The sequence below is a fragment of the Syzygium oleosum genome, unplaced genomic scaffold, assembly GCF_021117445.2.
Source record: "Syzygium oleosum isolate NSW1041296 unplaced genomic scaffold, Sole_v2.1 Sole_v2.40, whole genome shotgun sequence".
Lineage (NCBI taxonomy): Eukaryota > Viridiplantae > Streptophyta > Magnoliopsida > Myrtales > Myrtaceae > Syzygium > Syzygium oleosum.
Genome location: NW_026607524.1, coordinates 1,143,352 through 1,171,141, shown reverse-complemented (window position 1 = coordinate 1,171,141; position 27,790 = coordinate 1,143,352). Strand labels below are relative to the sequence as shown.

The window sequence follows — 27,790 nt, the reverse complement described above, 5'->3', positions numbered from 1 at the left end:
ATTAGCTCTGATACGCGGCAATTGGCCTTCATCGGAATTTCGCGCGAAAATCTAGGATTATATTGGCAAAATTTAAAAGTTTAGGATTAAATTAACAACTGTAGAGTAAGTTTTATGTAGTAATATATATTAACACAGGGAAGGAATGAAACGGGGCATTCCTTCATTCCTTAGGTCCTTCAAATGGGGGGCACCGGAATGGCAAAGGACAAACACGAGATCAGCGACTTAATTTCCAAAAAAAAACATCAACTTTACTTTGAGTGAAAATTCTGACTCGAACTTTTTTTTTATCTCACAAAAAATTACAAACTTTCGCTTAAATCCTAAATCTGACCTGAACAATTTGAAAATTTCATATCACAAGGGCCAGATTTGGGGCAAGAATAAAGTTTGGATCAAAATTGTCACTCAAAATAAAGTTAATTTTATTTTTTCTTGGGAATTAGCCCCGATATCACCTCAATCGAATCTCATCGGATCCCCCCCCTCCTCCCTCCCAGCGCCCCCTAAAACAAAAAAGTCAACGGAATGGCAACCCCCGTAAATTACGCATTGACCGGGGGTTCAATTCGCTTACCCCCCATCTCTTTCTCCCGCTCACGCCTCACCGAAAACAGCTCCCCCCCTATTTTCATTCCTCGCTGTAAGAAACCTAAAAAGAGAATCGAAGCACTGTCCACTCGAAATCACTGAAGTGGACGACGGAGACCTTCGAAGCTCTTCGCCCATGGCGGCCCCCCTCGTGAAGCTCGCCGCCGCCGCCGCCGTCCTCCCCAACCCCCCCACCCCGGCTCCCCGCGGCGGTCCTCTGTAGCCCCGCCGCCGCCGGGGCCGTTTCGGGGCGGTCAATTTGGAGCTCCGGGTTCGTACATTCTGACTCTTGCCTCTGCGTTAATTTCAGCTGAAAGAAATGATGTGTAATCTCGAGTTTCGGTTTCTGGGTGTGGTAGGACTTGTGGGCATTTGTGGGTTGTGCTTGGTGGCTGAAGCCGTTGATGTGAAATGACTGCTTTCGTTCTTTGGCCTTTTCTTGTTTTTGGGGGGGATGAGGGAACGGCACCGGATTTGGTTTTCGATGGGCGAGGACTATGGGTTAGCTTTGCGTTTGCTGGGGCTTGGTTAAGTGACCTGAAGGGTTTTAGCTAGCGTAATTGCTAAGCAGCTAGAAGCTAGGATTGAGGACCGTCGGACGATGAGCCTGTCGTTTCTTTGCTGTGGTCTCTATTCCTGTCTCTCGTCCTTGTCGGGTTCTTTACTTTTCTTTTCGTTTCTTTTCTTTTTTGACTGATGGGTGTTTGGTTATCTCTTTTTATCTTTGTTTTCCTTTTTTACTGCAGTGTTAGCTGGGGATAGAGATTTCGCTACCTATCTTGAACTATGGAGGACCATGGTAGTTTGGAGAGCTTTAGAGTTACGGAAAATGGTGCCGCCTCATGCAGCGATAGGCCAATGAACCATGTGAGCAATGGCAGAGAGAGCGAAAATCTAGACGTTGAACTTTTGGCGGATTTGGAATCTTATTTGCAAGATATTAATGATAGGCTTACGATTTCGAGAATGGTGAGCGATTCTGTCATCAAGGGCATGGTGAGTGCGGTCGAGCAGGAGGCTGAGGAGAAGATCGGTGAAAAACAGTTGGAGATAGCTGGACTGAGGGCAACATTGCGTGCATGTCATGCCGTGGAGGACAGGAATAAGCTTTTGCATATTCCGTTGTCACTGTTGAATGAGGTGACTACCCAACAGGACTCAGTTTTGGTCATCTCAAACCCTCATAAAGACCATGACGGGAATTCGGATTTTCTGAGGAGCTGTATAAGTGAAGTGAAAGAGCAGCTAGCAAAACTCAAGAAAGAGGTAAACAACGTTAAAGGTGGAAATCGTTGTAGGAGGATTAATTCAGGTGATGAATTGGTAGGGTTGGGTGGTATCTTGCTGGAGGAGGTGTCTGAAAGATTGATTGGTGTGGATAGTACGTTCGATGGTCTCCAGAATACACTAGATTCTTTCTTCAGCCAGCTGAAGGATATGGTTCACATATCTAAGACGTCACTTCGCGTGATGCAGCAGGAATGGGAACTAAGAGCAGAAATTGAGGCCATTGTGATAACCGACTACATCAGGAGCCTCCACAGTGAGTTTGAGAGGAAGCTTTGGGATCATAACAGTTATTCTCGAGGGTGTGAAAACCTCAGTTCCCTGAAGAAGATGAAAGAAATAACTGCTCTACGTGAGGAACTAGTTGTGCTTTCTAATCTATTGTCCAGTAATGATAATGGGCAGCTAATTTCTCAAGTGTCCTTGGAGGATGGTGAAGAATGTTTGATTAATAAAAGAACTGATCACTTGAATCGGAAACTGTCAGGTAACCATTTGCCATCAGCTTCTCCCTGGGAGGGTAGTGGCAAGCATGATGAGCTAATAATTACTATGCCAGAGAATTTGGACCCAGCGCAACTAAAACATATGGGAAGAGATGAATTGATAGGTTATTTCAAGACTGAGATGACCAAAATGAAAAGATTCCATGAGTCCAAGATACAGGAGAAGACTGAAGAGGTTTTTAGTCTCAAGCGAGAATTCTTGAAGGAAAGAGGACCTTCATTGACTGTCAGAAAGGACAAAGAATTTGAAGGATTGAAGAGAAAAATCCCTGAAGTAGTCCTGAAGTTAGATGACATTTTGATGGAAAGTAACAATGAACCTCAATCTAATGGTGATGCTGGCAGTTTGGGCACTATGAGGGAGAGATTGGAAGATCTTCTGGCTGAAAATCACCAGCTAAGAGGCATTCTTTCTGATAAGAAAAAAGAGGTGAAGTGTCTTCTCTCACAAATTTCTGATGATGCAAAGCAAATCTCTTCTCATTCTTCCGCTGAGGCAAAACTGTTGGAAACGATTAGAAATCTCACATGTAAACGGGAAGATGCACAAGTTGAAGCTTCCATTTCTGAAGAGGTATACAAATGTATTGTCAAGGAGATGATGGCATACATGCACCATATTTCTGGCAATTTGTATAATTGGAAAAGTATCAGGGAAGATGTTCATGAAATTGCTCATGTTGCTGAATGTTTGTGCCAATCTGAATTTGAGAATTTGAATATCGAGTCCGTTGTTATGCAAGGGTTGGATGGAATGATATATGCAGAAGTTTTGAAGGATGCTAAGAAGAAATTATGTCACTTGAATGATTCGTACATTAACGAAATGAAGCTCCGAGTTTCACTTGAATTGGAAGCAATGGAAAGAGAAAGATCACTGGTATCAAAAATTTCAGAGAATGAAAAGCTAAAGCAGGAGATAACACAGTTGGCGGTGTTGGTGGAAGAAAAGGAGAAGTTAGCTCAGGAAACAACTAGTGAATTGTCTATACAGATGAAACAATGCGAAATAATATCTCAAGAGCTTGATCTATTGAGAGCTGAATCAAGTAGACAGCAAATCCTAATTGCAGAGATGAATAAAGAATCAGAACTCATAAAAGGTAACCTTGCTCAAGGACTTGAGCAAATCAAAACATATGAAACGGAGTTGAACAATCTGAATGAGAAGTTAAATTTAGCAGCCAAAAAGTTGAGTAAAGCTAATGAAGAGAGAGGCTTGTTTCTTGCGGCTACTCAAGAGAAGGAGAATGCTTTACTGTTGCTTAGAGTTAAAGAAAGAGAGAATTTGGAACAGCTTGAGTCAACAACTGGAACTATCCATGAATTGCTGAAGAGAGTAACTGACTTGGAACAGAGTATATCAGAAGATATTCAGAGGAAAAACACAAGGTACGCATTAAAATTCCTCTATTTTATAGTTTACCTTTATGACACATACAATTCTTTAAAAAGCTGCTATAGAGGGCCTCATGTGGTTTATCTTGTTTCTTAGCAAGGATCTTGAAGCATTCAATGCATTTTCTAGATTATATCTAGTACTGTCGAATGGCTATTCTTTAACATCCAACGTTATTATATATGTGCTTGACTTGTAGGATTTACATTATTACAAAATGTCTTCAGGAGAAATTGAATAAGTTTGTCCAACGATAGAAATTCTTTCTGTGGCTTTTGGTAGACAAAGGGGATGGAACAGTCGAGTTGATGATCCTTAAATATTCCAGAAGGGAGTGAGGCTGCTGATTAAATGTCTTTTAGAGCATGGGCACTATTGGCTTCGGTATATTGAACTAGACTCTGATGGTTTGATGGGAAGTTAACCTGGCACATTTATTGTCAGTATTGCCCATCACGTTTCTGAGTTTGGACTGACCAGCAATTGCTTCTCAAGGGTTGATGAGCTATTTCCCACTAGGGCCTAGTTAATACTTATCAGCTGATTTATTATTTGTTGGTAACTTTTTCAAGGTAGTTTGAAATCATCTAGAGATCATTGCTGCTGCTTGCCATCAGAGATAGTTACCATCACTTGTGCTCATGGATTTTAAATACCCACAGTGACATCCACCGCAACCACCATTCCTTTCATCTTCCAATTTTTGGAGTAATCCTTTAGTGAATCCAACAACGGACCGGTTATCTTGAATCAATGTGAGTCATCTTTGACAAAAGCTTTTCCCGAGGAATTCTTTTCTTATAGATGAGTATCACGAAAAAGTTGAACTTTGGCAGAATTGTCTCATCTGGTATAAAAGTGAAAACCCAAGCAACATCACTTCTAAAATATTCTTCTCAGACTCAAAATCTGAACTAGACATTGGGGAAACAATTTCGGTTGGTGAATTAGTTGTCTTATTGTGTTATGCATGATTGCTAATAGCTCCTCACTGCATACCATGTAACGTCTGCAGTTCCCCACTCAGTTATACAATACCTACTACCTATGTGACTTTTAACCAGTGTCCTAATGCCTTTGTGCCTAAATCAATGTAAAAACAAATTTCTTTTTTGGTGAGCTATTTTCCTTGACATGTGGATTCAGCTTTCCATTTAAATACTTGGATTTTAAGAAACTATATCATTTACCATTTTCATTGAGGAAAACATAGAGCTTTCATTGGCGAGCACAACACATGGGGCCGACACCCCATAAGAACACTAATTGACTATTAAAATATCTGAAGATCAAGTAGCATGCTATGGAACATAAGATCCCTCTAGCAATTAGATTCTTTGCCATATCCTCTAGCAATAGTTCAGGTGGCCGCGTTGGTTTGCGCTCAGTTCCTTTCACGAGAGGTCCTGGGTTCAAAACTCGCCCATCGGTGATTTAAGTGGGGGTCGTGACGGTGGGATGCTGCGCTAGCCCCCTCAAGGACTAGTCGAGCATCACCGCTGGTTTGAGCCTTAGCTCGCCGGCCGCGCGGACACCTCGATTATCAAAAAAAAAAAAAAAATAGTTCAGGATGCATTTTATATCTGGAAAAGTGAAAGCTACATATCTTTTTGTCCTGTATTTTATCCTTGCTTTTCTTTTGGCTTTTAGATGAGCTGCATTTGGTTGAGAAAATAGACTGAACAAGCTGCTGTGCTGGATAAGTTATTTGGTGGAACTATTTTAAATAGCTTTTAAGGTTGAATACAGGGCTTTTATAAGAAGAAACCACATTGTCCCCGATTAAAATGAGCCATTTATCTTGAGGTCCCAATGTTTTTGATGTTCACAACGGGAGATACCCTGGGAACTTGTTCCATTGCTATATGCAAGCTGGCGAAATATCTCTGCAGTTTGCCGGAGAAAGATGGAAACTTCCGATGATTATGGAGTGGTTGCAGGCTAATAGTGGTAATGGATACGCGGTTAAGGGGCTTCCTGAAGAAATGCTCATCTCAGTTCTGTGACTCCATTGAAAAAAGTGCAAGGGAAGATGATGTTTATCAAATTTCTTAATGTGAAAATTGCGATCAATGTGTTTGTCCAATTTCATCCTGAACCTTCATAGACTTCATTCTGAAGAAAAAAAAGAGATTACGCAAAGACTAACTCACTCAAGGGTTATTTTGGCCAAAACAAGTACAAGTCTGCCTCCTATTCAAATTTTTGTTGCATCTGCTTTGCCAGTGACTTTGGTTGGGGGAGAAAAAGTTCAAAAGTGTGAAAAACGTTGTTAAGGTGAGTAAGGAGATGCAAAGAAATATTATTTTGTGTGAAGCCTCTGTTGCCATAATCTTTTTGGCAGGAACCTGGAGAATCTAATTACCAGATCAGGAGAGGAAGAAGAGAGTGTTTGAGAAAGTGAACGCAAGGGCAGATTTTAGGGGTATTTTCGTCAATTAGGTTCAAAAGGCTGCCCTGTTAGCCATTTAAGGTGGAAAATCAGAGTTTCCCTTGGTTTTTTCTGTAGTATAGTTTTATGAATTCTCTTGAAGAGTGAAGGTTGCATTTACCTGTGGACCAGCTGTATCAGGGTCAGAGATTGAGAATTTGGATACCTAGTGCTGATGGAAAACATGAGTAAATTCTACAAATCATTGTTCTCATGATTTTAAAATCCTTGAGAAACGCTATGAAGTTATTGGAATGTAATGTTCTCTAGCAAAGCTGCCTTCTGAACACAACCATTAATCTTCTAAGTTGAAATCATGCTGTCACATAGACATGGACTCTTCTGGATTCTAATTGATTGACAGGTGCAGCAACTCAGCCATACCTCTGCATTCCAGACAGTGGTGCTTTTTCACCCTTGAACCCTGACCTCCCTGTCAATGAAATGTCCTTATTCCAACTTCAAGGCTCACCCCTTGTTGCGACTCATTCTGGATGCAGCAATTTTCCATTTGCAGATAACAAATGTCTGTACTCTTCCTTTTTTATCACTTGAGCATGCAATTGCGGTAGCTCTTGCTGACTGTTTAGCGAGGGAAACTATGGGGTTTCTCTTAATTTCCTTGATGATGAACTTATGATGAACTTGTTAAATACTTAGTCAAAGTGGGATTAGTTCACTATTTTCGTAACTGGTATAGCTTGTTTAACGCATAACATTTGTGATAGGCTGGTGTCTTGATCAGCAAGTTTTGTGGTGACTTGGGACTAAAGTTGTTTGTGTGGTGTTTCTCTCTAGGTTGGGTACTGTGGGGTCCCAACTGAGTTCCCTTAAGCAGAAGGCTGTTGCACTTAGAAGAATGGGATCTATTTACGAGCAGAAACTTGAAAGAAGATGTTCAGACCTCCAAAAAGCTGAAGCTGAGGTAAGCGAATTACAAAGCTAGTAGCGTCAGTGAGCAAGACTTACCAATGCATTGTTACTTGATATGCAAATCATTTTATGTTACACTGAAGAACAGTTTTTGTTGCATGTCTTGCTTTTATTATTGAAAACAGGGTAGTTGGTGCATTTAAGTCTAGAGGAGCTCATGAAGTATATGTTTTTCATTGAGAATTTTCGGAGGATTCTTTTTTATTTTCCACTTATATAGGAAATTTTGTCTTACATTTTCTTTGATTGCCAATATTTTGTGTCTTAACATAGCTCTTTAATCATGGCTGAATTTTGAAAATTAAAGTGAGTGTGAAAAAATCATCACAATATCTCTGGTGGTGTTTGGGTGCCTGTCTTGCAACAGGTTTTATGGTTTTTTACGTGATTAATAATTAATTTGGACACTAGTGGGCTTTCTTCTTCATTGTTAAATTTCCGTGGATGAATGTCTTTCTTTCTTGCATGGGCTTTAGCGTTTTGGGGCTTTTGTTTTCTCATTCTCACTTTTGGAGTTGAAGGGTAAAATGATAACTAAGATTCAGCTGGGTGCAAATTTAATGGTGGAAAACATATTGCATTTGATAGACAACACAAGTGGAGAAAGTTAAAAACGTTATTTAAATCTGCAGGTCGATCTCCTAGGAGACCAGGTGGATACACTTCTGAATCTCCTGGAGAAAGTTTATATTGGTTTGGATCACTACTCTCCAATTTTGAAACATTATCCTGGAGTAAGTTGCTTTTGCCTTTTGGTCATGGCTGTGTATGTTTTTTAAATTTTAGATTGAAAAAAATTAAGTGAGATTTTATTACGTTTTATTTATTATCCGACGCGTATGACTGATAAAAAACTTGTGCGGACATTATCACTGAATCTGATGTTACTAAGAGGAATCATCACACATTCAAATCTGCCGTATCTTCCATTTGTAATAAATCGATGTTACATAGGACTGGAATGTCAATGGCTCTACATATGCATCTAGTGCAAGACATCTGCAGAACTGAAGATGCTACCTTCCAAGTCTAAGCTCAATGTCCTTGTCCTGGGTGTTTAGGTTATCCTTGCATTTCCTCTTGTTGCGGCAAAGGTGCTGAGGGGAGTTTAAGCAGTTTCAGGGGCTTGTGGAGGGGGCTTAGTAGGATTAGTGGGTGGATTCTCTTGGCCTGGAGGAACCCAAAGTAGGCTATAGGCAGGACAGGATGCTCTATAGGCATTATTTTTCCTTGTATTGTATGCTCTATAGGCATTATTTTTCCTTGTATTGTAATAAGCTTAGGGTCTGATTAGTCATTGTAGTATAAACTTTCCTAATTTTAGCTTCCGCAGAAGGCTTTTGAGCCAATGTCATGGAAAGATAAAGCCATAAAAAAACAACCTTCCAATATGAGCCCAACCCTCCCATTCGCCATCATCCTTCTCAAAAAGAAAACAAAACGAAAAAGGAAAGTTTATATGATTGTGCTGCTGTCTGCTTTTAGGTTATGGGGTAGCGTCAATTGACATTTGATTTCAGACTTGGAGGCATTTTGTAAGTGAAATTATGGGTGAGCGGACAATTAAAAAAAAATGCTCTCAGAAACATAATTTGTCCATCTTCCAGGCAGTGTAATGATTGTATTGACCTGCCATCTGACATATACTTAAGATGGATTTTCTAATCCTTCACACACTGGCTCTCCCTTGCTTCTTGCAGATTATGGAGGTCCTGAAGCTTGTGAGAAGAGAGTTGACTGGGGAATCTTTAAAGTTTATTTGACAAATTGTCTGATATGTCAATGCTTCAAACAGAAGCTCAGACTGATAAAATAGTACAGGTATGCATTTATAGCTAGATTAGTTCTTGTTAAATGAAAATCTGGACACCGAACCGTCTATCTTGGAGCTGAAGAATAATTTCCTCCCATGTATTGTTGAGTTTGAGCATTCTGTGGTAAATATACTTCTCCTCCTTGTTGTCTGCAGATCCCATGCTTTGGTCTCTTTCTACAGCATCCGCGTCTTTTGTCATTGTTGCAGTTCTGCAGCGCCTCCAGTCAACAACTTGTCGTGCTGCTGCAGACATGGATCTTTTCTGTGGATAGTATGCCTTCTTTAAACGATTATAGGGAAGATTATGATGTCATAGGACAAATGGCTTCTGAAGAACAAGGCAAAATGTAGATGTCTCATACAGACCCATGTAAATTTGAGGAAGAAACTAGGAAGATGCCTGCCGATTTTTGCTGTACAAAGGTGATGCATTGTTTTTGGACGTCGAGGAGCGTTCTTTTGTCCACTGGAGCCAAATCTTCAGGTCCATCTTATTTTTACTTTTTTGTTTTGTTTTACCTCTTGCTTATGCAGAGTTTTCACCTTTTCTGTTCTTGATGCAGTGGAAGAAAGTGTAGATTAGATAGCTCCTAAGATGTGATGGATTGTGCTTCTGGTAAATTACTTGGGCAAAGTTGCAAGTTTGGCACCTATATCAATTTGCATATCAACTTCAAAGTAGACAATTTCCATCCTGAGTTTTCACAGTACATTTCAAATTGCATCTGCAGCTAATCCATACTGTAATAATGAATTTCCATATCGCCGTTTCTTTCCAAAACTACCCCAATCTCCCACCTATCCACACAAAAAAAAAATGGTAATAAACCCTGGAAACGAAGTATATCCTTTTTATTTCTGGTAAATGTGTTTCCTTCTTTTCAACCCAAATAAAGGAAGAGCGATATGCTCAGCGTTCCCATGTCACTTGGGCAGGATTGAATCTGAATGTAACGTGAGATTCCGAAGAGCAACGTACCAAGATTTCATTAGATAACACTGATGACTCCAACCTGCTCGCCTCATCTTTTCCAAAGCTATCCTATTCCTCAGTTCACACTCAAAAATGTTAGATCAACGTAAGAACGCTCGCGGCATGTCCGGTGTTCAGGAAATCTAAACCATTCACGATCCTGTTTCTGTGTACTCCGCTGATTCTGCCCTTGTAAGAATGGTGTTTTACTATAAAAGTGGTCCCTCACAAATTCTATCCTATTCCAAACAAGGGAAGTTAGACGAAAGTCACTTGTGCGCTTCTTCCTCAAACGTGCCGTATATAGTGGGAGACCAAGTGGGTTTTAGTGAAATTGGTCATCTCACGAGGAAGGGTATAAATTACAAATGGGGCATCAAATTTTAGAGGATGTTATACATGGCGGGTTGAATACAAGATGACAAAGATTGGGAGAATTACCAAAAAGGTCCTAAACCCATTGTATTTGTGCTAATTCAGTCCTAAACCTTTTAATTGTATCAATTGAGTCATGAACCTTTTCACGTTTTGCCAATTGAGTCCATCCATCCAATTTTGGCCGGAAAATCGCTGACGTGGCACGCCGGTCTTCCCTGCTTTGCTTGCTCATGTTTCTTCTCTATGCTTTTTTGCCACATTGCGGCGATTAGCTCAATGAGCGGGTTATAATAAGGAATGCATAAGACAAGAAATGTTGAACCTTGATATTGTATGCCTGCACTTGCTGAAGCTTCCTATAATAATCTTATAACGACTCTTTTAAGAAGGTTTGCAATCAATGGAGAGGGTGAAAAAAAAAATGCAACTGACACAAATCACAACTCTTGCTCAATCTCGTCAATGGGGGAAAAAAGATAAAATAATGCAAAGGAGGAAAAAAGTTTGGAAAGTCGTATTTAAGGTTATATAACTCCATCCTAAATAACTCATATTAATCAAAAAGCACTCGATTAACCTTTAGAAAAAAGATTTCAACAAAAAAAAACCTTTTGAAATATTTCTAATCCAAAAAAGAACCCCGGATATAAACTGCAAGCTATCATGAATATCAACCAAATAAGTTCGACAAACAATCAAGTAATAAATAGAAAACAACCCAACCATTTCGTGCAATTATAAGAAATCAATCCAAGCCATCTTGTGCAATAATTAGACATGGTCTTGTTATTACGCCTCGGAACACGACCCCCGTGAGCGATGAAATGAGATGTACGCGACCTGATATACACCAATCTTTACTTCGGCTCATTGTCGTAAAGATGTGAAAATGAGATGCTATATTCTGTCCCGAGTGGAAATCAGATGATGAGTTTGTTTGATATCATTGAACTCATTCCAATTCTCATCGACCTTTTTCATTATGCCGTACAGTGGTTCGAACGTAGGACCGCCTGCATGATGTGACAATGTCTAATCTCACAAATTAATTTTAAACATTAACTTGAGACTTTGAACAGACGTGGATTTAAACAAGACCAATTATATTCTCTCCTTCTATCGTTAATCAAATTACGTACCAGAGGTGAAGATCCAATGTGAAGGGAATCAGCCACAGCAACAAAGGGTAATTCCAAAAAAACAAAAAATCACCAACTTTACCTTGAGTGACAATTCTGGCCGAACTTTTTTATGTCTCAATAAAAAGCACTGACTTTTACTCAAGTTCCAAATATGGTCCCCGTGATGTAAAATTTTCAAATTGTTCGGGCTAGATTTGGGATTTTAGTGAAAATTTGTGATTTTTTACGAGATGAAAAAAAGTTCTGATTATAATTGTCACTCAAAGTAAAGTTAATGTTTCTTTTTTTTTTTTTATAGAATTAGGCCCAGGAACAAGTGCAGCAAAATTCAAGCGACATTTCAATACACAGCAGGAAAGCATCTTAAGCAACTAAAAGTTGGAGCACCATGTCATCTCAAACTTTATGCCACATGCAACATCTAAAAGGTACTGTCTTGAATCATAAACCAAAAAAATAAAAACTCAAAAATCAAAATAAGAGATTAATAATCATAACAAGAAATCAAAATCTGCACGAGTAACCCTCAATATAACCTCTAAGCTCTTGATAAATCCTCACCACTAAATGACCCTCGAAAGAAACTATCAGATAACAAAAATAACATAGACAGATCACAATCCCCATATGTCATCTTAATTGCAAAAAATAAAATAAAATATGAATATAATCCCCAAACCCCTAAAAATGAGAAGCTCCTAAATAAACTCAAAATTAGTCAAAACAACCCTTTAACGCCTATGGAAAAACCTCCTGAATCTTAAATAGCTCATAATTAAACTCAAATGAGCCTCAAACAAAACAAACGAAGTGCTATAACATGCTTAATGCCGAAACAACCCCAACAATCAAAATACCCTCAAAATAACCCGTAAACAAGACTCAACCGTCAAATAAAATCTAAAAGGGATAAGAACAACGCAAGTGCTATAACTTTCATACGGTGTTCACTTGAGTACCATAACTTCTTCTTTTTTTTGTTCACTTGAATATCACAAATTTGAATAATCGATCATTTGAGTACCATCGGCGATTTGTCTCGCCGAAAAATCTGACGTGGACACCAGTCGTCCTCCGTGACTTTACCGGCGCTGACGTGGATAATTTTTGAATTTTTTATTTTTGAATTATTTTTATTGAATTTTTTGTTTTTCTTTTCCTTTTTTTTTTGCCTTTTTTTTTTCAGTGCTGGTGAGGGCCATCGGTGAGCCTTCCTCACTGGCTGTGAAGGCTCGCCTAGATTGGGCGAGGGCTGCCTGGCCCTGAAAAAAAAAAAGAAAATTATAAAAGGAAAAGAAAAATTAATTAATTTAAAAATTTAAAAATCCACATTGGATGGAAATTTAATGAAAAAATCCACGTAAGGTAATTTGTCGGAAATAGCACTCAAATGATTGATTTTACTCCGATGTGGCACTTAAGTGAGAAAAAAAATTATGATATTCAAGTGAGCGCAGTACGAAAGTTATGGCAATTACACTATTCTTATCCCCATCTTAAGTGAAAAAAGCAACCCCTGAATCATACCACAACCCTAGAAAACGAAATAACACATCATAACCCCTAACCTTGAAATTGAAAAGCCTCCGTTAAGCCCGATATGACCTCTAAGCCCTTGCTAAATCCCCAGCACCATACGATCCTAAAAAAATCCATTAAATAATCTAAACATCCTAAATAACTCACAGTACCTAGATAACTTCTAACCTGCAAAAAAGACGAAGAATACAAACAAACCCCCAATCTTGAAATATTCCCTAAATCTGAAATATGTCATAATTAAACTCAAATTACTCTCCAATAGGCCCATTATAACAGGGAAAAGTGCCAAAAAAGTCATAAATCTTTTTCATTGGTGCCAATTTAGTCCTAAACCTTTTTTTTATGCCAATTCAGTCCTAAACCTTTTGCATTGGTGCCAATTTAGTACTAAACATTTTTTTGGTGCCAATTCAGTCGTAAACCTTTTGCATTTGTGCCAATTCAGTCATAAACATTTTGTCTTTATGTCAATTCAGTCCTTCCGATCAATTTTGGCAGGATTTTGTTGACGTGGACGCCGGCCAGCCGTCAGTCGGTCACCGGCGCTAACGTGGACAACTTTAATAATATTTTAATTTTTTTTTGAAATTTTATTACTTTTTTCTTTTTTTCTTTTTTTTTCCCCTTCCCTCCCTCTTTCCTCCAGCCGGTCGCCAGACTGGCGACCAACCAGATGCCGGCACCGACGAGGCTCACCTTATCCGTCGCCGGTGAGGGCGAGCCTCGCCAGCGGCTGGGTGCGAGGCCGCCCTCACCGGACACCTCGCCGGCCTCTGGCCGATCGCTGGTCTGACGACTGGCTGGAGGAAGGAGGGAGGGGAGGGGGAAAAAAAAAGAAAAGAAAAAATTTCAAAAATTCAAAAAAATATTAAAGTTGTCCACGTCAGCGCCGGTGACCGGCCGACATCCGCGTCAGCAAAATCCGGCCAAAATTGGCAGGAAGGATTGAATTGGCACAAAAACAAAAGGTTTAGGACTGAATTGACACCATAAAAAGGTTTAGGACTGAATTAGCACCAATGCAAAATGTTTAGGATTTTTTTGGCACTTTTCGCCACACGTAAATTCTTAATACATTCTCGACACCAAAATAACCCCAATATCAAAATACCGTAAAATAACTCCAACATTTCTACATTGCAAAAAAGGATGAAAAAGAAAAAACCAAGAATGGGCCACAAATAACCCCCAATATAACCTCTAAGCCCTTTATAAATCCTCAACACCAGACGACGTCAAAGAAACTACTGGATGACCGAAAAACCCTAAACAACTCACAATCTCCAAATAACATCTAAATTATAATCCCAAAACCCTAAAAATAGAAAGCCCACAAATAAACTCAAAATTAGTCTGAAATAACACAATTTGAACACCTAAACCGTTAGTAAAAACTCATTCTCAAAATAAGCCAATAAAATCAAAATCCCCTCAAATAACCCATAAACCAAAATTATAGACCCCATATCAACACTCCACAAAACTCAAATAACAAAATTTAAATGGTACAAATCGAAGAAAATGATCCAAAACCCCTAACATCCAAACGACCCTCTACGAACTCTGAAATAAACCCGAAAGGAGCCTCAATAAACCCCCTTCTGACCCCTCGCCGTGAATAAATGCTCATCATAGAAAAAAAAAACCCAAACATTAAAATATGCTGATACAATGAAATCTGTAGTCAGAGAGACAAACTAATTTCACAGAATCAATGTGGAAACTACAATGCCAATACCAGTTCATGAATCCAACTGCTTTGCACAACATAAAAGTTCAATGAAAAGCTTCAGCCCCATTTGATATCCATGTCGACTTTAACACGTCAAAAGCTAAAGGGGAAAGACACATCAAGCAACGGGGTCCGGCAAAACGTGTCATGTTTTATAAGCAGAGACTGTTTGACAGGACAAAAGAAAAAGTAAATCGAACCCAACGGGAGTGTGCAAGAAAAACGTGGAATTAATCAACGAGGATTGAGGAGTCTGTCCCGACACTATCGGGTGATGAAGAACAACAAGAGTCAAGGACATAGCGAGATTATTACCTATATGAGATGAAAGTGCGTGAATGAAGGTCACCATGTAGATCAGGTTCTAAGTTAGGATCTTCAAGATCACCGTGTCAAATATTATAAATTTCACAGAAGGAACTATGAATCCTATTCATGCACTGCTCAATCATTCTGAAATAATGTTGACAGTAATCATGCTTCCAACAGAGAACACAGTGATGTGGGACATACTGTCTAATATCGTTACTAGAAGAATATGCCGACGAGAATTGTGTAATTTTTATATATAAGTGGACATGAACCAGATAACTATCTAATGTAAGATATTAGGATATAAATTATAATCAATTAGAATCAATCAAACGTATGCACAATCAAGTGAAATAATGCATTATCCTGAGAGATATAGAAAATCAAGGAATATATGAAAAATCTCCTAATATCTTTCAATTATCTCTAACACTACTGAAAGACAACGTAGATGATAAAAGAAGAAAGACAGATGAAAAGTACTATGACATATATCATCGAAATCGAGTCTAGAACTTGCTCACAAGTATCGCTATCGATAGAAATAGTCGATACATCATATTCATACCATCAAATTTGAAGAAATATAGACATATGGGAAGTCATGTCCTTTTATTAATATGCTTTATAACAGAATAATCGGTAACTATCTCATAATCTAATTAATCACGCTTTATAATATCCCTTTACTTAATGAAGAATTAATTTAGTGTAATATCCATAAAATAATCCATTTAACATACGTAAGTATCGTGCGTCGTTAATTCAATGAAATTCTAACTTATTTTGCATTCAATTTGTAAATAACTAACTTAATTTGCAATCCTCATTTAAATATATTTAAGATTACAATTATTAGTAATATATACTAACATAGGGAAGGAATGAAATGGGGCATTCCTTACTCCTTAAGGTAATCTACTCTCATTGGATTCTCCAGTTAAAAAGGGAAGGTCAACAAAATGTCAACTCCCTCAAAAGTAAGGATTGACTTGGGGGGTCAACTCACTTTCCCCGTCTCTCTCTCCCGCTCGCGCCACCACGCATCACCAACAAGACTTCCCCTGTTCTTTCGCTGTAAGAAAGGTAACAATCTCACACACTGCAATGCACTCGAAGATCACTGAAGCGGACAGCGACCTTCGAAGCTCTTCGCTCATGGCGGTCCCCTCCGCATAGGCCCCATTCACTGGTGAGTTCGCCTCTGTCCTCGATCCCGGCTCTCTGCGGTTCTCTGTAGCTCTGCTTTTGTCGTCTCGTTTGAAGCTCGTCAGTTGGAGCTCTGGTTCATGAATTTCAATGATGCCTTTCGCGTCCATTGGAAACTTGAGTTTGGGTTTCGGTTGAGTAGGAATTGTGTGCGTGCGGTTGTGTTGTGGCTGAAGAAGTGAAGCAGTCTGCTGCCGTTGACGTGAAATGATGGCTCTGTTCATCGGTTTTTTTCTTTTGGGGGCTACGGATTTGGTTAGATTGTGCGACTTTGGTTAGCTTCCATGTGCTGGGACTTGGTTAAGTAACCTTAAAGGTTTAACTAGCGTAATTGCTGTGCAGCTAAAAGCTAGTATCGAGGAGTGTTGTCTATTCTTTACTGTGGTCTCTCTTTCTGTCTCTCATGCTTGTCGGTTGTTTACTTTTCTTTTCATTACTCTTCTTTTTGCTGATGGATGTCTTGTCCTCTTTTTATCTTTGTTTTCCTTTTCTCTGCAGTGTTCGTTGGAGATAGAGATTTCACTATTCACTTCAATCTATGGAGGAGCACGGGGGTTTGGAGAGCTTTGGAGTTACAGACAATGGTGCCGCCTCATGCAATGATAGGCCATTGAACCATGTGAGTAATGGCAAAGAGAGCGAAAATCTAGGCGTTAAACTTTTGGCGGATTTGGAATCTTATTTGCAGGACATCGATGATAGACTTACGATTTCGAGAATGGTGAGCGATTCTGTTATCAAGGGCATGGCGCGTGCGGTGGAGCAAGAGGCTGAGGAGAAGATTGGCGAAAAACAGTTGGTGATAGCTGGACTGAAGGAAACGTTGCGAGCAAATCATACCACGGAGGACCGGGATACGCTTTTGCATATTCCATCATCACCTTTGAATGAGGGGAATACCCAACAAGACTCATTTTTAGTCATCCCGAACCTTCATAAAGACCGTGACGGAAATTCGGATTTTCTGAGGAGCCGTATAAGTGAAGTGAAAGAGCAGCTAGTAGAACTCAAGAAAGAGGTAAACAACGTTAAAGGTGGAAATCATTGCGGGAGGATTAATTCAGGTGATGAGTTGGTAGGGTTGGGTGGTATCTTGCTGGAGGAGGTGTCTGAAAGATTGATTGGTGTGGACAGTACGTTTGATGGTCTCCAGAGTACACTAGATTCTTTCTTCAGCCAGCTGAAAAATATGGTTCACATATCCAAGACGTCACTTCGTGAGATGCAGCAGGAGTGGGAACTAAGAGCAGAAATTGAGGCCATTGTGATAACCGACTACATCAGGAGCCTCCGCAGTGAGTTTGAGATGAAGCTTTGGGATCTTAACAGTTATTCTCGCGGTTGTGAAAACCTCAGTTCCCTGAAGAAGATAAAAGAAATAGCAGCTCCTCTACGTGAGGAACTGGTTGTGCTTTCTAATCTGTTGTCCGGTAATGATAATGGGCAGCTAATTTCTCAAGTGTCCTTGGAGGAGGGTAGTGGAAAGCATGATGAGCTGATAATCACTATGCCAGCACAACTAAAAGATATGTCAAAAGATGAATTGATAGACTATTTCAAGGCTAAGATGATCGAAATGAAAAGATACCACGAGTCCAAGGTACTGGAAATGACTGAAAAGTGTTTTAGTCTGAAGCGAGAATACCCGAAGGAAAGAGGATCTTCATTGACCGTACGAAAGGACAAGGACTTTGAAGGATTGAAGAAAAAAATCCCCGAGGTAGTCTCGAAGTTAGATGACCTTTTGCTGGAAAGTAACAGCGTACCTCAATCTAATGGGGATGCTGGCAGTTTGGGCACTATGAGGGCGAGATTGGAAGATCTTCTGGCTGAAAATCACCAGCTAAGAGGCATTCTTTCTGGTAAGAAAAAAGAGGTAAAGTGTCTTCTCTCACAAATTTCTGATGACGCAATGCAAATATCTTCTTATTCTTCCGCTGAGGCGAAAGTTGAAGCTTCCATTTCTGAAGAGGTATACAAATGTATTATCAAGGAGATGATGGTGAGCATGCACCATATTTCTGGCAATTTGTATAATCAGAAAAATATTAGGGAAGATGTTAATGGAATTGCTCACGTAGCTGAATGTTCGTGCCAATCTGAATTTGAGAATTTGAATACGGAGTCTGCTATTTTGCAAGGGTTGGATGGGATGATATTTGCAGAAATTTTGAAAGATGCTAAGGAGAAATTATGTCACTTGAATTTCTCGTATATTAATGAAATGAAGCTCCGAGTATCACTTGAATGGGAAGCAATGGAAAGAGAAAGTTCACTGGAATCGAAAATTTCAGAGAATGAAAAGCTAAAGCAGGAGACAACACAGTTGGCAGTGTTGGTGGAAGAAAAGGAGAAATTAGCTCAGGAAACAGCTAGTAAATTGTCTATACAGATGAAACAATGCGAAATAATTTCTCAAGAGCTTGAACAATTGAGAGCCGAATCAAGTTTACAGCAAATCGTAATTGCAGAGATTGATAAAGAGTCAAAACTCGTGAAAGGTAACCTTGCTCAAGGACTTGACCAAATCAAAACATATGAAACGAAGTTGAACGATCTGAATGAGAAGTTAAATTTAGCAGTCAAAGAGTTGAGTAAAGCTAATGAAGAGAATCTTGCGGCTAATCAAGAGAAGGAGAATGCTTTACTGTTGCTTGGAGTTAAAGAAAGAGAGAACTTGGAACAGCTTGAGTCAACAACTGGAACTATCCATGAATTGCTGAAGAAAGTAGCTGACTTTGAACAGAGTATATTAGAAGACATTCAGAGGAAAAACATGAGGTACGTACTAAAATTCATCTACTTTATTGTTTACCATTATGACACGTACAGTTCTTTATGTGGGCTGCTAGAAGCTGCTATAGAGGGCTTCATGTGGTTTATCTTGTTCCTTAGCAAAAATCTTGAAGCTTTCAGCGCATGTTCTAGATTATATCTAGTACTGTAGAATAACCACTCTTTATTATCCAACCTTATGTTACATGTGCTTGACTTGTAGGATTTACATTATTTACAAAATGTCTTGGGGAGAAAATTGAATAAGTTTGTCCAACGATAGAAATTCTTTCTCTGGCTTTTGGTAGACAAAGGGAATGGAACAGTCAAGTTGATGATCCCTTAAATATTGCAGAAGTGGGGGAAGCAAGGCTGCTTTATTGTCTTTGGTACATTGAACTAGGCTCTGATAGTTTGATGGGAAGTTAACCTGGCACATCTATTGTCGGTATCGCCCATCACATCTCTGAGTAATCCTTTAGTGAATCAAACAAAGGACTGGTTTATCTTGAACGAATGGGAGTCATCTTTGCCAAAAGCTAAGGAATTCTTCTCTTGTAAATGAAAATAGTATCCCGAAAAAGTCGAGACGTGGAAGTGCCATCTGGTAAAATATTCTTCTCAGGACTCAAAATCTGAACTAGACATTAGGGGAACAATCTCGGGTGGTGAATTAGCTGTCTTATTGAGTTATGCATGATTGCTAATATTTATATATCTGGAAAAGTGAAAGCCACATCTCTTTGCAGCCCATATTTTGTCTTTGCTTTTCTTTTAGCATTTAGATGAGCTGCATTTGGTTAAAGAGAGTTGACTGACCAAGCTGCTGTGCTGGATCAGTTATTTGGTGGAACTATTCGAAATAGCTTTTAAGGTTGAATATAGGGCTCTCATAAGAAAGAACCAACATTCTCCAGAATTAGGACGAAAAACTTCCAGGAAAATGTTTTCCGAATTTTCCGGCGTTCGGTTCACGGAAAATAAATTAGTCAAGGAAAACATTTTTCGCCAATGGAAAAAACGCATTCAGAAGTGGAGAAAATATTATCCGCTTTTCAGAAAGCGGAAAACATTGTCCATATCTTCTTCACCTCACTTTCTTTCACCAAACACCGTTACCTCTTATTTTTATTTTTTCTTTTCTTTTTTTTAAATGAAGTTTTTAATTTTTTTTCTCTTTTTTTTCCTTTTCTTTCTTTTTCTTTTTGTTCTTCTTCGACCGGCGACCGACCATAGGCCTCGCCCGAGGTCGGCCAAGGTCGCCAGAGTCTCGCCGACCTCCGGCGACGTCGCCGGAATTTGGCAAGCTCGAGCCCGCTGGTCTGTGGCGAGGCTCAAGCTCGCCTATGGTCGGTCGCCGGCTGGAAGCAAAAAGAAAAAGAAAGAAAAGGGAAAAAAGAGAGAAAAATAATTAAAAATTGACTTGTTTTTGGTAATTTTTCCCAAAAAATCAAATTAGACACCAAACTACATAAATTATTTTCTAGTTCATTTTCAGATTTCAGTCGAGCACCGAAAAATATTATCATTTTCCTAATTTATTAAAACCTCGCATTTTCCGTATAACGAACGGAGGCTAGAAATGAGCTAGTTTCCCTGCATCCCGAGTGTTTTGATTTTCACACCAGAAGACACCCTAGGAACTTGTTCCATTGCTTATACCCAAGCTGGCGAAACATCTCCCACATTTGCTGGAGAAAGATGGAAACCTTCCTATAATTTATGGACAGGTTGCAGGCTTAACAGTAGTAATGGATAATGCGGTTGAGGGGCTTCCCGAAGAAACGCTCATCTCAGTTCTGTGACCTCATTAGAAAAAAGAGGGCCTAGGTAAGTTCCATCTTCAATCTGAAATACATTACCTTCGTTCCGAAGGGAAAAAACGGAGATTACTTGAAAGACTATCACGTTCAATAGTCATTTTGGCGGAAAGAAGCTAACCGGGATCTTGCAATTAATTTAATACGAAAAATCTGAAGAAATAAACAAAGGACAATGAAGAACATCAAGGATTTATGTGATTCGATCCGAGTATCGGTATCTATATTCACGGAGAGAGCCTGCAGCAAATAATTCACCATAATCGGAGAATCAAAATTACAATTGCTCACTCACATGCTCGAGTATTCTTCACACCTAAATTATACATAAATTTCAAGTGTTTACAAATAAACAAATCATTTGGTTGTAAAAACCTTGTGACACAAAATTCACCGTATTCATGTCTGGGCGTCCAAAAAAGAAGAACATCTTGTCCTTTCTCTCCTCTTCGAGCGGCTCGTTTTCTTTGAAGAGAGCTCACGCTAGACATGGCCACGGTTCGAACCGCCGGTTCCGGTTCGTGGCCATGTATGAACCGGTGGTTCCGGCTAGTTAGTTGCCAGCCGTTCGGAACCGGCCGGTAGAAATTAAAAAATAAAAAAATAATGAATTATCAAACTATGAAATAATGAATTATTCAATATAAAATATAATCAAAATGTACATTGTAATCAAATTTGAGGAAAAAAGAGTTTCTCCACTTATCTGCAGTTTTTTGGAATCGGGCCCGGAACCGGCGGTTCCGGGCCGGTTCCGGTTCCGGTTCCGATTCCGAACCGTGAGCCCGGTCAACGGGCCGAAACCGGCCCGTGGCCATGCCTAGCTCACGCCACCCTAATCCCTTCCTTGTTCTTCGTGCGGCTCCTTCACCAAGGCTAGAGAACCGAAACACTTTCTTCACTGGGCGGCACTTTCAAGAAAAAGCAAACCTAGTGTTTCTTTTTTTTCTCTCTCGTTACTCCTTGGGTCCACAACCAAAATAGTTATAAATAGAATATGTGAGCCCGTTTTTGTCTTGTAGCGGTTGGTCCTTTTCACGATAAAAAGAAAACCCTTTCTGTCTAGAGAAGACAAGTGAGCAACAAGTTCATGGTTAAACTTGAAGACATGATCTGGATTGAGCCGGTCCAGCATCTAACTCGGTGATTAACCCGTATCATATTGGTCCCTGGTTTTTGGGACCGGGGATCAACCCTGTTGAGCCCGGGACTAAAGACTGAACTAATCCTGTGGGCCTGTTCTAGTTCCAGGGTCAACGTGAGATCAACCGTTTCTTTTTTTTTTGGATTTCTTAAATAGAGAAACATACTCTTTGAAATTACGTATCCATCGATAATATGAGATTGAACGACCAAATTGTGAATACCGGTACAAATCACATAGAAATCTAAGATAAAGCCACAACAGAAACCTCCATTTGCCAAAAGTAACAAACCATAAAAGACAAACACGTGAAATAAAATTAAACGATAAAAATTTCAAAATATATAACACAAATCATGAATTATACAACTTTGAGATGCAAATGTTGACTGCGAATAATGATCAATCTAAATGGCTGAGATCCTGGAGTCTTCATTTATGATGATCGACATTGGCGAAGAATAAACGAGAGTGAGAGAGAGAAAAAGAGATCATACCGGAGATCGAGAAGGATCAAAGATTGAGGAAGAGAGTGAGAATGAGACTTGGAGAGAGGGAGAGGAAAAGGTGAAAGAAAAGGAAGGCAGGGCACTTTAGGTTATATACATAGGGTTTGGAAAAAAAAATTTACAGAGTTCGTCGAGTTGGATCAATCCTAAAACCTCAAGTCTAAGGACCAACCCACACAACACAGGTTTTAGCGACCCTAGGACTAGGAACAAGCCTAGTCCCTAGAACTGGACCACAACCAGCCAGGTTGGGCCGATTCAGGGTTGACCCTGCTCATCCCTAACTTGTCTAACCAAATTGAATTCCGTAAATAACTCAAACTCAAGGTATAATTTAACAGAAACAAGATAAAATCTGCCTCCACTTGAAATTTCTGTTGCATCTGCTTTGTCAATGACTTTGGTCAGGGGAGAAAAAGTTTAAAGGTGTGGCAAAACATTGCTAAGGTGAGTAAGGAGACACGAAGAGAATATTGTTTGTATGAAGCCTCTGTTGCCATAATCTATTTGGCAGGAATCTAGAGAAACAAATTACCAGATCAAGAGAAGAAGAAGAGAGTCTGAGAGAGCGACCATAAGGGCAGATTTTAGGGGTATTTTCGTCAATTAGCTTCAAAAAAGATGCGCCGTTAGCCATTTAAGGTGGAAAATTAGAGTTTCCCTTGGTTTTTTATGATGTATAGCTTTTTGAGGAATTGGTGGTAAGTAATACCCTTGAAGAGTGAAGGTTGCATTTAGCAGCTGTTAGGATCAGAGATTGAATATTTGGATACCTAGTGCTGAGGGAAAACAGGAAAAATGTCAGAGAAGTCTTAAACTTATTGTATTTGTGTCAATTTAGTCCTAAACATTTCGATTGTATCAATTTAGTTTTAAACCTTTTGACCTAGTGCCATTTCAGTCCTTCTGGCTAATTTGGCCGGATATTGCTAACGTGGACACCGGTTGACCTTCATAGCACTGCCAGCACTGATGTAAACAATTTTTGATAATTTTTTTTTATTTTTTATTTTTTTTCTTTTTTCCTTTTTTCTTCCTTTTGCTGGTGACCAACCACCGGCCGTAGGCCATGGCCGCGCGGGTTGCCCTTGCCTGGGGACGGGTCACCGTCACTCTCCAAAAACAAGGCCCAACCAGGCGAGGGCTCCCCTCGCCAAATCTAGCAAGGCCGCCTAGCCTGGGCAAGGGCCAGTCTTGCTAGATTTGGCGAGGCTCGGCAAGAGTCAGCCTCGCCCATGCCAGACCTAGCGAGGGGAGCCCTCGCCGGGTGATGCCCAACGAGACCGCCTTGGCCTGGGCAAGGGCCGACCTCGCTAGATCTGACAAGGGGGGCCCTCGTGGGACCTCACTTATGGCAGGCGACGGCGGTCCTCGTCCAAGCGAGCCTAGCTCGCCCGATCATGGGCGATGGCCAGCCATCACCTGTGGGAAGAAGAAAAAAAATCAGAAAAATAATAAAAAAATATTGAAAAAATATTAATTTATTATTAAGATTGTCCACGTCAGCGTCGGCGGTGCCACATAGACCGGCAGTCGTCCACATCGGCAATGTCCGGCCAAAATCAACTGGAAAGACTGAATTGGCACTAGATCAAAAGATTTAGGACAAATTTGCACAATTAAAAAGTTTATAACTAAATCAGCACAAATGCAATAAGTTTATGACTTTTCTGACACTTTTTCCATAGGAAAACGTGCTTAAATTCTCCAAATCATTGTTCCTGTGATTTTCAAATCCTTGAGAAATGCTAGGAAGTCATTGGAATGTAATGTTCTCTAGCAAAGCTGCCTTTTGAACACAACATTAATCTTCTAAGTTGAAATCATTTCGTCACACATATATAGACTATTCTGCATTCTAATAAATTGGCAGGTGCAGTAACTCAGACATACTTCTGCATTCCAAACAGTGGTGCTTTTTCACCCTTGAACCCTGACCTCCCTGTCAATGAAATGTCCTTATTCTAACTTCAAGGCTCACCCGTTGTTGGGACTCATTCTGGATGCAACAATTTTCCATCTGCAGATCACAAATGTCTGTACTCTTCCTTTTTTATAACTTGAGCATGCAAGTGCGGTAGCTCTTGCTGACTGTTTAGCTAGGGAAACTATAGGGTTTCTCTTAATTTCCTCAACAATAAACCTGTTAAATACTTATTCAAAGTGGTTTAGTTCACTATTTTATTCATTTTTAGCTTGTTTAACGCATAAGATTTGTGGTAGGCTGGTGTCTTGATCTGCAAGTTTTGTGGTGACTTTGGACTAAAGTTGTTTGTGTTTCGATTCTCTCTAGGTTGGGTACTGTGGGGTCCCAACTGAGTTCCCTTAGGCAGAAGGCTGTTGCAATTAGAAGAATGGGATCTATTCAGCAGCAGAGACTTGAAAGAAGATGTTCAGACCTCCAAAAAGCTGAAGCTGAGGTAAGCGAATCACAAAGCTAGTACTTTCAGTAAGCAAGACTTACCATTGCATTTTTACTTGATATGCAAGTCATTGTATGTTACACTGAAGATCGCCTTTAGTTGCACGTCTTGCTTTCATTACTGAAAACAGGTTAGTAATTAACTGACTTCTTTTCCTGGAAAATGCCAGAAATTAAGGGTGCGTTTAAATCTAGAGGAGCTTATCAAGTATTTGTTTTCATTGAGCATTTTCGGAGGATTCATTTTAATTTTCCACTTATAAAGGAAACTTTGTCTGATATTTTCTTTGTTTGCCGATATTTTGCAGTTTCACATAGCTCTTTAATTGTGACTGAAATTTTGAAAATAAATTTAGTGTGAAAAAATATCATCACAAGATCTCTGGTTGTGTTTGAGTGCTGTCTTGCAATAGGTTTTTGGTTATTTACGTGTTTAATAATGAATTTGGACACTATTGGGCTTTCTTGTTCTTCGTTAAATTTCCTTAGATGAATGTCTTTCCTTTTTGTCCGGGCTTGAGCTTTCTGGGGCATTTGTTTTCTCATTCTCACTTTTAGAGTTGAAGGGCAAATTGATATGGGAGATTCAGCTGGGTGCATTATTAAGGGTGGAAATATATTGCATCTGATAGACATCACCAGTGGAGAAAGTTAAGAACGTTAATTAAATCCGCAGGTCGATCTCCTGGGAGACAAGGTGGATACACTTTCAAATCTCCTGGAGAAAATTTATATCGGTTTGGATCACTACTCTCCAATCTTGCAACATTATCCTGGAGTAAGTTGATTTTGCTCTTTGTCATTGCTGTATATGTTTTTAAATTTCGGTGGGATATAAAACATAGGTGGGATTTCATTTAGATAGTATAAAGTTAATAATATCTGAAGTGTACAACCGGTAAAAAAAAACTTGTGGGCACATTTATCACTTAATCTGATGTTACTAAGAGGAATCATCACATATTCAAATCTGTCATATTTTCCATGTGTAATAGATCTGATGTTACATAGGACAGGAATGTCAATGGCTCTACATATGCATCTAGTGCAAGACATCTGCAGCACTGAAGATGCTAAAAGTCCTTGTCCAGGGAATTAAGATCGTCCTTGAATTTGCTCTTGTTGGGACAAAGGTGCTGGGCGAGCTTGAGCAGTTTGAGAATGTGTGGCTTGTGGAGGTGGGTTAGTAGGATTGGCAGGTGGATTCCTGGAGGAACCCAAACTAGGCTACGGGCAGGACGTGTTGCTCTATAGCAATATTTTTCCTTGTCTTGTAACAATCTTAGGGTCTGATTATTCATCATAGTATAAACTAGTCCTAATTTTTGTTACCGCAAAGGGCTTCTGAGCCAATGCCCGTCTGGCAAAATAAAGCCATCAAAAAACAACCTTCCAATATTAGCCCAACCCTCCCATTCGCTAGCCTTACTCTTCGAAAAGAAAAAAAAAGAGAGGAAAGATCATCTGATTGTGCTGCTGTCGTCTTTCCAATGAAAAGATTTCCTTTTTTTTCTCTGCTTTTAGGGGTAGTGTCATTCTATTTTGATTTCGGACTTGGAGGTATTTTGTAAGTGAATTTGTGGGCGAGCGAACTATAAAGAAAAATGCTCTCAGAAAAATGATATGTCCATCTTCCGGGCAGTGTAAAGATTGTATTGACCTACCATCTGACATATACTTCAGATGGAATTTCTAATCCTTCACTCGCTGGCTCTCCCTTGCTTCTTGCAGATTATGGAGGTCCTGAAGCTTGTGAGAAGAGAGTTGACTGGGGAATCTTTAAAGTCAACTTGACGTATTGTCTGATAAGTCGATGCTTCGAACAGAAGCTCATACTGATAAAACAGTACAGGTATGCATTCAAAGCTACATTAGTTCTTGTTAAATGGGAATCTGGATGCTGAACCGTCTACAAGGTACCAAAAAAGTTCCTTAACAGCTGTTCTCTTGGATCTGAAGAGTAGTTCACTCCTCTGTATGGTTAGATTTTGAGCATTCTGTAGTCAATATACTTCGCCTCCTTGTTGTTTGCAGATCCTGTGTTCTGGTCTCCTTCTTCAGCGTCCGCGTCTTTTGTCATTGTGGCAGTTGTGCAGCACCTCCAGTCAACAACTCGTCATGCTGCTGCAGACATGGATCTTTTCTGTGGATAGTATGCCTTCATTAGACGATTATAGGAAGATTATGATGTCATAGGACAAATGGCTTCTGAAGGAACAAGGCAAAATGTAGATGTCTTGCACAGACCCGTGTGATTTAAGGAAGATGCCAGCTGATTTTGATCTACAAAGGTGATGCATTTTTTTCGGATGTCGGGTAGTGTTCTATCCACGGAGCCAAATCTTCAGCTCCCCCTTTTTTCTTTCTTTTTTTGTTTTGTTCTACCACTTGCTTATGCAGAGTTTTCGTCTTTTCTTTTCCTGATGCGGTGCACGAAAACGTAGATTAGATAGCTCCTATTCTGGTGGTGAATGACTTAGGCAAAAGTTCAAGTTTGGCACATATATCAAATTACATCTGCAGCTACTCCATATTGTAATAATGAATTACCATATTGCCAATTCTTTCCAAAACTATCCCCAATCTCTCCACCTATCCACACACAAGAAAATAGTAATAAACCCCCAACACGCTGTGTTTTTATTTTGTTTCTGGTTAATGTGTTTCCTTCCTCTAACCCCAAATAAAGGAAAAGCGATATGCTCGGCGATTCCATTTTACTTGGGCAGGATTGAAACTGAATATAACCTGAGATTCCAACGAGCAATGTACAAAGATTTCATTAAACTATACTAAATGTTAGATCAGCATAAGAACGATTGCAGCATGTTTGGTATTCAAGAAATCAAAACATTCACGATCCTGT

At 39.6% G+C, this 27,790-nt stretch overlaps 2 protein-coding genes across 3 annotated transcripts; both read left to right on the top strand.

The window, feature by feature from the left end:
* The first annotated feature begins 645 nt into the window (after window positions 1-645).
* LOC115684129 (WPP domain-associated protein-like) lies at window positions 646-9,466 on the top strand. Of its 2 annotated transcripts, none has more exons than XM_030608824.2 (6): window positions 646-865; window positions 1,341-3,779; window positions 7,016-7,142; window positions 7,783-7,884; window positions 8,851-8,971; window positions 9,120-9,466. In XM_030608824.2, exons 2-5 carry the CDS (start codon window positions 1,381-1,383, stop codon window positions 8,911-8,913), a joined length of 2,691 nt encoding a protein of 896 aa, XP_030464684.2. In that variant the 5' UTR covers window positions 646-865; window positions 1,341-1,380; the 3' UTR covers window positions 8,914-8,971; window positions 9,120-9,466. The 2 variants fall into 2 exon arrangements, with proteins under 2 accessions (XP_030464684.2, XP_056161875.1); XM_056305900.1 differs by lacking the exon at window positions 646-865 and adding an exon at window positions 1,072-1,220.
* Window positions 9,467-16,019: 6,553 nt separating this feature from the next.
* Window positions 16,020-27,497, top strand: LOC115684130 (WPP domain-associated protein-like). The gene is made up of 6 exons (XM_030608826.2): window positions 16,020-16,237; window positions 16,753-19,035; window positions 24,796-24,922; window positions 25,601-25,702; window positions 26,656-26,776; window positions 26,959-27,497. The coding sequence occupies exons 2-5, from the start codon at window positions 16,793-16,795 to the stop codon at window positions 26,716-26,718; spliced, it is 2,535 nt and encodes an 844-aa protein (XP_030464686.2). The 5' UTR covers window positions 16,020-16,237; window positions 16,753-16,792; the 3' UTR covers window positions 26,719-26,776; window positions 26,959-27,497.
* The last annotated feature ends 293 nt before the right edge of the window (window positions 27,498-27,790 follow it).